Source organism: Boleophthalmus pectinirostris, unplaced genomic scaffold (genome assembly GCF_026225935.1).
Source record: "Boleophthalmus pectinirostris isolate CB_2022bp ecotype Guang Dong unplaced genomic scaffold, ASM2622593v1 HiC_scaffold_20, whole genome shotgun sequence".
Classification (NCBI taxonomy): domain Eukaryota; kingdom Metazoa; phylum Chordata; class Actinopteri; order Gobiiformes; family Gobiidae; genus Boleophthalmus; species Boleophthalmus pectinirostris.
Genome location: NW_026571153.1, coordinates 10,382,389 through 10,393,880, shown reverse-complemented (window position 1 = coordinate 10,393,880; position 11,492 = coordinate 10,382,389). Strand labels below are relative to the sequence as shown.

Here is an 11,492-nt window from a genome sequence, read left to right as displayed (position 1 = left end):
CGAGGTTTTGTAGCGCCAGTGAAATGTTTGTAAATTGTGATGTGAGACCCTGTGTCGTCATAATCAGGTGTTGTATTTATTAATTTATGTGTAGAGCAATGAATCTGAGTAATCAAATCATTGAAGCTCTAGTGTGTCCTGTGAGGAGCTCTGTCAGATTCACCTCTAAGCTGTGGAGACACTGGCGGTCTTGTTTGTATACGTTATAACATGCACTGTATTTATCTTTTTATTCTTACTATTGTTTTTTTTTTAATACTATGAACCAGATATCATGTGTTCTTAATAAAGATTGAATTGAATTGAACTCACAGTTTTATTTGCGGGCTGAACAAATCTGACAATCAAATAATAATGTCACTCACAAACTTGAGATTCAGTGCAATAAGATCAATATGTGGAGACACTGGTGTGGCTGTCTTTTAAAAACATAAATGTTGGTTGTTTTGTAATGTCACTGTCCTTGTCTGTTTTAAAAATGAATCATGAGTCTGAAATAAAGATGATGATGATGATGAGTAGAAGTAGTAGTAGTAGCAACCCTAGTAGAAATAATATTAGGAGAAGTAGTTGAAATAGCAGAAGTAGCAGCAGTAACAGTAAGAGTAATATTAGTGGTAGTATTGTAGTAATTTACTAGTAGGAGTAAATTCATCATCATCTGTTCTTCAACTTTAGTAGAAGTGATAGTAGTAGTAATAATATAAATAGTACAATAAGTAGTAATTACAGTAATAGAAAAAAGTATTAATGGTAGCAGTAATAGTAGAAATAGTAACAACATTAGTAGTAGTTTTAGCAGTTGTAGTAGTAATAGTTATAGTGGTAGTAGTATAGTCGTAGTACTGAATGAGGATTTAGTAGACTTACATTCTCAATCACAAACGTCCAGTCTTTATCCTCAAACTCCTCTGCTGTAGGTTCCTGTTGATTAAGAAAAGAGTATTAGTATAAGAACATGTCAGAAAATCAATACAGTTGTGTGTATTAATTAAGATTACTTTAAACAGAGTGACTGTGATGTCCAAACTCTCAGGGACCTGCCACATCACCAGGCCTCTGTATGGATTTTTGATGCCAGGCTGCCAACTGTGGAGCTGAGAGAGAAAATAAATAAGACTTTTAAGATTTTGAGGACTTAATGACAAAGATTGTGAATGACTAAGAAACCTGAGAATGAGATAAAGGAGCTATAGATAGATGTTTTTTTAAGGTATCACTATAAACAAGTAACATAAGAGTGCTTAGGTTACCTTAGAATCATTTTGAACCAGTGTTTCCCAAACTATAGTGTGCCACTGGCCTCTTCAATTCTAATGTTTCCTTAATTTTCAATACATTTTATGCACATATCTCACCCACAAGTTCATGTTTATAACTTCTAAAACACCGGCGTAGTCCGATTAAAGACCTAGAATAGCTTTGGTTTAGACCTGGTGCTACTTTAATATTTTTCTTTTGGTCTGAAAAGTTTGAGAATGGCTACATAAAGACAATAATTCATTAATTCAGAGCCAGTTTTATCAAAATAATACAAATTTGTGCTTTAGTTAAGACAAACTAGAGAGTGTGGGAACTTTTGGGACAGAATTTGAAGCTGCTTTCAACAAGATAATCATTTGTTACAAAATTTAAACCTAAAGTTGTCTGAAAAATCAGCATTTCAATATCTTCCAATTAAACAACCAATAGGAGATGTTTTTTTGTTTTTTTCAATACTTGTCCAATCATAGAGGTACGGGGCTAATCCCAAGTATCTCAAGCTTCCCACCAGAAAACACAGTAATATTAGATAACAGATCAAAACAGACTTAATTCCTACTTTGAAGCCATAACAGAATCTAAATAATCTCATAGAGTTAGTTTGAAGTATTACCTTTGTACTGTGCCGTCTGTTTCTCCTGATCCACACCACTCTCAGTTTGTCCGGCTGCCTGCAATCACAACAGAACACAAACTTCAACTTCTGACCTTAAAACTATGTGGAAAAACAACAAACAAAACCATAAAGCATTTCTGAACAAAATGCAAATGTCATGACTTATATCAGGAAGAACAAAAGCTAAGGGTAAACAAAGGTGAAATATTGAATGTGAAAGTGTGTTACTGCTCCAAAATGCATGACTAGTGTTTTGTGTTGGTGACTATGGGGACAGAGAGAACAGAAATAGAGGGTGATGAACTTTATATAAATCCTTTCTCCACCTGTTGCCAGTTTATCACATGCTCCACTGACCTACAAGTGACTGCGCAGTATAGTCAGCAGACTGTCAGGCTAGAAAACAGGACCCATGCCAATGCACTGTATATGATATCAATGGAAAGTTAACAGCATTCACACGACTCTATATCAATATCACACTTATACAAGTTGAGAATATACAGCAGATCAGAGTAGCAAAGACAGGTTTAACAGCAGTTGTGCATTTCATTCATACTGTCTAGAAAAGGCTGGGCAAAAAATCAGTTAAACCAATTAATCAAATTTGAAGTTTAAATGAATTTGTTTGGAAGGAAATCAATTTTTATTTTCCCACTTTCTTGCATTAGAAATTGAAAATGTAAGAAAGGCCGATCACTGCAGTCACGGGAGCAAAGTTTAGGACAGGGTCATGCAACGCTGACGCTTTGAAATCACTGACGTTATATTCAATGTTGGGGCTGCAAGTTGAATGCGATAATTTGTTTTATCTCATTGATTAAAAAAAATAAAAAATTCCCCAATAGCCAATGGGTTAAATATAATTACAGAATATAGTCTTTTCAGTTTTGACCATTTTCTGTAGTTTGTAGAACATTTTTTAGTGGAGAAGGGGAAAAATCTTATTTTATTACAGGCAAAATCACCCCATGTCCAGCTGTGACCAGGCAGCAAACTTTCTAAAAATTCAGATGTACATTTTGCAATCTATAAATTAACTTAAAATAAATAATGTTGGCTTTAAAGCATCTTACAATACTTTCAAAGTTTATTAAAACATTTATAATCACAATTATCAATTCTTGACATCCCTACATGATTTGTGGAATATTTTTCAGTAAAAACATAAACTCATTGCAATGCTGGGAATTTTGTAGATATTTGGATTTTTCTGCATTTTGCTTGGATGTAGTTTGGAAGAGAAGTCAGTCGAGATTGTCTGCATGTCAAACATTCCATCAACCATCAGGTTTCTAGAAAGATAAGATTATGTCATACAGGTCTGTGAGTCAATTCACTTTCACTTTGTTTATTTAATTGTTATTATTGCTTAACAATTCCCACTAATTGCCAGTACAAACACAGTTACAAATGTTTACTTGGATAATCATGCAAAAACAATGCAAGACAAAGACTGAGATCCAAATATTACTAAAACAAGATTGGGTAAAAACAGCACGCAACAGTTAGCTTTATGTAGGCCTATCACAATAATTAAAATAATGACTTATCATTCAATATATGAAAGTTGGAACAATATATCTGGGGCTCAGTATTTATCGTCTTCTCTTTCTTTGCAATAGTGGAGAGATTTTAGCAATTTTTCTGCACTATGCTAATATTTGTGGTCTAGAGAGTTGAATAAGTCACTTCTGTGGGCAATTATTAGTTTGTTCTGCTATTTATTTATTGATATGATACAGTCCAGTTAAAAGTTTATTATGGGGATTATTTTGCTTTGTAGTTTCAATATTATCGTTTATTGCAATATTTCTCTGCATCAATATACCAAAGTTTGTTATTGTGACAGGTCTGGCTCTATGTTTTCCATCTGCTGAGATATGCACCAAACTGGGGTATAATTTGTACAATATTTGAGTTGATTAAACATGTAATTTTAGATATTCTTATCTCTGATGTCCAGTGCACTGAAGCCAGCTATTTTGTTACCACAGACCCACACCCATACATTGTGCATCCCTAATAGAAGTTGTAATAACATGTCTGGAGCCGGCTGACCTTTAATGATACACTACAAGGACTGACTTCAATGTGAATCAGAATGTCACGTAATGATATATAAATACAAACTACAGGACACAATAAAAACAACAGCTCCTCTCACGTAACCAGAAAACAGCTAGAAAAACGTGCAGAGTTTTTTCAAATCTTGGAAAACTTATTTTAATATCTAGTGCAGAGCAAAATTTTTCTCTGCATTTGACAAACTGGCAGGAATGGTTTACATAGTTGTCCACAATCATGTATTAATGCATCTGAGGCTGCTTTAAAAGGTTTGCAGAGTTTTTATTCATGTATTCGTGCTGATTTTGAGAATTTACTGTGACATTTCAGGACAATTTCACATGTGCTAACACAATTTACAATAGGCCTAGTTTCAACTATTTAGACTATTTCCTGCTGTTGCTTTGGTATAAACTCTCCACAAACCGATGTGAGCATTTCTAACACAATTTTCTCGTCGAATGCACTCACAGCAAGAAGGTCTCAGGTTAAATTCTCAGACCAGATAAGGCGTAAATGTCTGTGTAAAGTTTGCACAGTGTATATATTCTGCATGCGCCTTTGTTTTTTCATGTATCGATACACATTAATATATCATTATGAACCTCTGTGTTTCTGTATCAACACTGCCATAAAATATTGTGACATTTGGTACTTCACCATGTTGTGAAAACAGGTCTGTCTGTGAAGTATTGCCAGGCATTGCACATAATACAGGAAATGTAGGAGATACTGTGGCTCGTGGCCACACCAGCATATTTGTTTTTGGAAGCTGTAATTCTCTGTTACATATTAAATCCGCTAACACTGTTTAATACTGATCACCATCATACAGATCTTTGTATTGCAGTATTGTGAGGGTATTGCAGCATCAATTACAATATGTGCTATGAATCAAAACCAGTTATTTACACACATTTTCTCGACCCGGTGTACAACACATCATTTTTATCTAGTTTGAAACTCCTCCTATTTCCTCTTAGCCAGGCTGGTGTCACCGAGTGCCTCCGCTCAATTTAATTTCTCTCCAGCGACTAGGTCAGGTATCGGAATACACTAGACGGTTTGCAAGATCCCGGGAAGTGCGAGTCCGGGCACCAGCCAATCAGCGAAGAGCCAGACATTCTACATACATACAAGAGCCAATGATTCCTGAGATCGAGGATTTAAAGCCGGCACAAAGAGAATGTTTGGTGAATTTTATCAAGGGGAAAGACGTTATTGTCCTTCTTCCTACGGGATTTGGAAAAAGCTTAATATACCAGTTAGTCCCGTTACCGGTGCATTACATACGTCAAGACCAAATAGCAGCAATTGGGTAAATGAAAAAAAGTACCTGCCTACAGTTGAGAGAACAAATTCTAATGCTGCAAGGTCAAACGGTTTCCATGAAGTGAAAAAGGCTGATGAATCAGGCTAATTCCCTCTGTCCTAGAGATGAAAAAATATGTGTAGATAAGTGCTGTTGTAACTTTGTAATGACATGATCCACAAAGGACTTATTCACTGTATGTGTTCATAAGAGCCAGAGGACAGAGTGTAACAGGCTGCAGTGTGAGGCATGTTGATACTGGTGACTGTGGATAATGCATCCACACTCACACAAACAGACAGGGCCCAGCCTCAGAGCAGCATAGCGATTGGAAACACATGCTGCTCCCTGACTAATCATAATGGAATTAAAGGCACTCCTGCAGTCGGACTGTCCCACTGCCAAGTGTCCTGTGAGGACCGGAGACGCTATTGGACAAACATTGTGTTATGGGTGGTAAATAAACTGGTTAATTTGACTAACATGGTAAAAGAAGATAACATTATTCATCTTGTTTATTCATTCATGTTTATCCAGGACAGACACTGTTGTACATTTCTATTAAACAAGCCATTAGAAAGTGATGGAAAAACAAACCACCCTGATGGCTGTATACAAAAAGCCCAACGATCTTTTCACACTAAATGGTGTGTAAAATGTGTGAAGAACCAAGAATCATGTGCTCGATGTTGTCTTAAAGGATTCGATGTCCTATAATATGGAATGCTCAAACTGTACTTTGAATGTTTCCATAGAAGACAGAGACTTTTAACATTTTTATTAATATGTTCAGCCTAATAGTTATTACTGTAAATGGTTGTGAATTACCATGAAAAGACTGGCAGTCCAAGTGCTCTTTCACTTAATAACTTCCCTTTACAGAAGTGTCACAAAGCTTTGTAATAATATCCTATTCTATACACTATTGTCTAGTTTTCTGTGTGAAATGTTTGAGGCTGACTGAAGATCTAGGCCAAAGCACCTTTATGAATTAGGAATATCAACACTTGAGTGGTCATGGCCATTTGAGGATCCATGTCACTGTCATGTTAACATGTAGGCAAAATGTGTGCTGAAATAATAAATGTCTCAGTTGGAGAAAATAATATGTTATTATATAGTGTGACTTTTTCATCTGAAATCAGTATAGAACACAATAAATAAAATGCCAGTACAGTTTCTGAAAATGCACAATGGTAAAGCACAGTGTAACATTCATTCATATGTAACCCCAGTGCTCCTAGTACTAGTGAAGTCTTGTATCCCACACCTGTATGAGTAACACTTGGACTGCAGATCTTTGCTAGCATGACTGTGCACTGGCCTCTTTAGCTGTGGCATGACATGCTTAAGATGTAACTCTACACAGGTTCTAAATAAAAAGACGGAAGTGGAGGGGCGGGTTTCAGTGGCAGACACACTAGGAATAATCGTGCTATATGTAACAAGGTGTGCCATACGTTTAGACCTACACCAGACTGATCTAATTAGACAGGCCATTACGCGCTGTTGCCAGGCTTCACGATGAAGGAAGACAGATGAAACAAAGACATGGTTTTAAGTTAATTGCAGGATACTTCCAAATTAATATCAGCACATTGCAGCCCTACCCTCGCCCTCTGCTGCAGCCTGTAGCTTTTCCTGATCATCATGATTGTAATAAATAAGGTATAACAAGAATAACCGAAACCATTTTGACCATTACTTCAGACGTAAAAATTGGTATTTGCTAAATAACGTAAGCAAAGATGTTATCAGCATCATGAGACGTTAATAGCCCATGCGCTTTGGAATAGTATCACTTCTCTTCCTGAACGAGTTTAGTTTTATTATTGATTAAATATTCCAGATTAAACTGAAAACAGTTGAACAATCGCTACTCATTAACTACCTGTAATAATGTCTTACCATTTATTAGTACATTCTATGATGAGCTCTTGGAAAGACGCAGCAAACTGAAACTTGGCCGCCTTCTTCCCGACCCGCTGCAGTCGTTTCCACACCGAGGTCATGGTTAGTCCGACTATCCAGCGCTTTTCTGGACAAAATAAGATGAATGAGACGAAGCCCAGTGGTGTGTCCAGTCGCCGTGCGTCCACATGAGTGAAGGAGCCGGGCTGATCTCCACCTGCTGCCGAGGTAAAGCCCCTCTGCCCCGGGTCCGCCTCAGTCTGTCACAGCCTCCAAAACAAACACACGCCTCACGGCGGAGAGCGTCAAGCGCAGCGTGACCGTGACGCACACGCCGGAAACTCCCTGCGCACTTCAAAATAAAACTGATTTATTTTTTACTATAGACTGCTTTTTACATTAAAAGTTCTTCTTGTCATGCACAGTCATTGGTTCTACCAGGCCTACTTACGGTAAAAGAAAAACAAATTTAAACTACAAAATATATCATTTATTACTTGGTTCAAAACTGAAATACTGAAATAGGTAAAATGCATTGAAGAATAATAGGCTTAACCAGTAAAGTTAACTATTTTAAGTCTTTATTTCTTCACTTCAATTTGTTGTTTTCAGTATATCTTTTTATTCATTGTTTGATTACCTTTTATCACTATATTTATTTATAATTTATAATTTTATCCCAAATAAGTAACAGTGAAATTTTTTTATAATTTAGAATTACAGGGGGACAAACAGCTTGTAAAAGCCTGGGTCATTTTACAAAGTTTAGTGAATGTGTTAAAGGACAAAGGACTGTCAAATAAAGCTTAAACAGGAGGGAAAGTGTCCTCTGAGAGGACCGGGACTTTTCCAGCTAAGCTCTATGTCTATTTATAATTAGTGTTTGACACACAGAGCAGCTGGGAATATGATGAAACTCTCAGAACACAACACACACTCACCAAACACTTCACATTTATTCACATTACAGTCGACAAATTTGTGTAGTCTAGTCTACATGCTTAATTTAAAATGCTTGTAAATTGTCACAATAAGAACATGAATGGGCATTTTCTTTAAACCATACTGAAGGCTTGTTTTTGTTCATCTCAAAGATAACACAGACATGCTCTTGTTTTGAAGGGTTTCCAGGAAGTTGGGACATTTTGACCACCAACAATGGGGATATTGTTAAAAAATACAATGGATATTTCTAAAGCTATAGAGCACACATAATAACTTATTGTGGCAGTTTGGGTCAAAATCTGGATCAGACAGGCACAACAAAGTTAGGCCTAACATTAGACCCTGTGGTGCCTCCTGTTACACATGGATAGTGTATGCTATTATATAAGAGTACATTGTTACTGTCAGTGCTTCTGTGATTAACTAAATAACATAAAACAGCAGGAAATGGTCAAAGATAAAAGTATGTCACATGGGCCTATAGTCACATGTTAATGGCGGTCAAACGTCAGGCTTCATTAGGCCCAACTCTATACACATTTGATTTCTGTGTCTATCTTGAGGGTTTTTTTTTTCTTTACACATTATTAAAATATAATATAGGCCCAACAAACATGTGGATAAAGAATTGCTATTTGAAATGTCCTAAAACCAGATCTAAAAGTTTTCAAAGTTCCCAACTACTGCATATCCACTTTCATTTCTCACATAAATGTATCTTTTCGAGGAATTATAATTGTCACTGTACCAAAGTCAAGCTTTTCCCCACACTGAAGCCTTTGTACATACTGTCCTTGTCTCCATCTGTTGCTAAGTGATGTGTCCGGCTTCACGGTCATCCTCTGTCTCCCATCAGTGCTCTCTGTGTGCGCTCTGGAAGCAGCTGCATTTGGGAGGGTCAAAAATAACACGAAACACAAGAGAAACACAGGGAGTCTCGGGGGACTCTAAATCTGTGTTTTGCCAAAGCTCCACTGGGAATTGTTTATCTAAGAACTATTTTGAATTTTTGACTTCCTGTTTCCAGCTGGTTTAGCATCTTAATATGGGAATACATGTTTGTGACATTTAAGTGGGACTTTCCATTTGCCCTTTTGATAGTTAAGATAAACCTGTTGTGATTAATTTGTAATATACTTTTTAAAAATATACTTCACAAACTACTTTAAAATTGCCTTGTGTGTAATAACCATGAAGTCAACCCTTTCCCATGCAAAGAACTTCCTCTGCCACCCATTGCTGAGAGAGTATCCTGTTTTTAAAGTTAAAGAGGGGGCACTCTTTTGTCTCTCCACTGTGGCTAAATTTATGGTAAATCTGTCAGGACCACTGTCCGCAGGGTATTAGAATAGAGCAAGGAAAAGGAAACTTTAAAGGATAACATTAGAGGATGGCAGTCCATAAATATATAAAAATCTGGTGTAGGTACTCCCATTATTATGCTTGTTTTTTACCTTTTCTAACTGACAAGAGTACAAATCTCTAATCTCTAATGGCTGAGGTTGTAGTAAGAGCCCATAAAATGTCATTAACAACACTTTTCACCAAATAAATAATAATGACCAAAAAATTACACATTGTGCTCCACCAGTAATCCTGCATTGCCTAAAGAATGACTCGTAGATTATCTTACTTATATTGGCAGTACTGTAAAATGGCTTGTAAAAATTACCTTTATAATATGCATATTTACGTTCTAAAGGGCATCACTTACATTTAAAGGTGCATTGTGTAACTTTTCTGGTGGAGGGTTTGTCACCTTCTTGTTTTTGTGGAGATGTCATTGCTTGGAAGATTGATTAGAAGAACAGGCATCTTTAAAAAATAAATGAAGATAAGAACTAAGAAAAAAAGTGTTTGTATTTCTCTTCGAGGGGGTAGTGTGTGGAACAACCTGAGTGATGATTTTAAAGTCTAACACTGCAGAAGCCTTTAAAAAATAGTATAAAGCATTATGTTTTGAAAGATATAGAGCTCTGGAATTAATTAATCATGCATTCAATTTTGTTTGTTTTAATTTATATTTTGTCTCTTATATATACAGTTTACATACAACAATACAAGTCTCAAGTGAAATTGTAAATGCAAACTTGCTGTTCATACACTGCTTTTCTTTCTTGGAATCCTGTCATTGTTTTATAGAGTTAGGCATTATAAGTACTTTTTAACTTCAGCCTAAACCCTTTTGGTCATGATCTATGGGGTTTGTAGTCTATGTTTTGTTTAGTTTTGTTTTGTAGTGCTCAAAATGACCGAATAAACTACTACTACTTCTACTACTACATTAAACAATTTACATTTATTTTATAGCTCAAAAATACCTAGAAAAACATGCATTCTGATTGTGAGCAGGGTTGTCTCTCCACAGATCTGACGTGTATCTTGGCCTGCTTTGATCTCCATGAAGGCGGAAAGGTTTAATATCATACTGTGAAACATTCCAGACAAATTAATAATGTCTCCATGAAGAAAAGCATTTGACAGACCCTCCACCGTGCACCTATACAAAAAAAAATGTCTTCAGTGTAACATACAAGCAATCCTACAGCATTTGCCCCATTGACCTATTTAATAAATCTTGCCAACACTTCTGATATAATTCAATACGCCGCTGGCTGGGTACGGCATGACAAAGCATCCTGAGTAGAAAGTCTAACATAAGTTCACAGATCAAACATTGCTTATAATTTTAATCGCCTAACACTTTGGTCTGTATAAAGGAACAAACAGCAGGACGTTATAAGAAGGAGCACGCTGCAGTAATAAGATCGTGTTCCTTGGGACTGGGGTAAATATAGAAGGGCACCTGTTGGCGACTGTCACATGCTCACTGGGTCACCGACGGCAACAACACCGCCCTCTGTAAGGTCAGAATTTACTGAGGTTACAAAGCATTAAACTATTATGTTGCAACACATTCTGATTAGGGCAGACCTGTCTATTATTCATTTGTCGAATCCAGGGGTGTTCAAACTTTTTTTCATCAAGGGTCACATTTCTAAACACAGACTAATCAGAGGGACGATCGAGGGCCGTAGACTGGTGCTCAGTACAGTGAATAATTGAAATATGTGCATTTTTAACACATTAGAATAAGCCATCGGTCTTTATTCATGCAAAGATCTTTAAAATAACACACTAAAAATTAACTATTAGCTTTATCAAGGTAGATTTTCAAAGAACTTGCAGTAGAAAGTTAATTTTTAATTGATGCAAGGTAATTTAGGCCAATTCATCTGGAAGCTTGAGGGCCATAGTTTTTACGTGCCTGGTCTAATCTATACTAATATTGTAATAACACGTAATTGCAAGAGACTGGTTTCTGGTTTGAATCTTTTATTTGATTATGTTATTATGGAAAAACAGAACATCATCTCA

The 11,492-nt window shown here is 36.3% G+C and overlaps 1 protein-coding gene across 1 annotated transcript in view; it reads right to left on the bottom strand.

Annotated features, from left to right (window-relative positions):
- Positions 1 to 7,461, bottom strand: part of LOC110170728 (EH domain-binding protein 1-like) — a 31,593-nt gene extending 24,132 nt beyond the window's left edge. Inside the window, 4 exon segments of the mRNA XM_055156757.1 lie at positions 871 to 924; positions 1,002 to 1,097; positions 1,877 to 1,934; positions 7,167 to 7,461. Coding sequence (XP_055012732.1) covers positions 871 to 924; positions 1,002 to 1,097; positions 1,877 to 1,934; positions 7,167 to 7,270 — 312 coding nt within the window. The 5' untranslated portion in view covers positions 7,271 to 7,461.
- Positions 7,462 to 11,492: the final 4,031 nt, after the last annotated feature.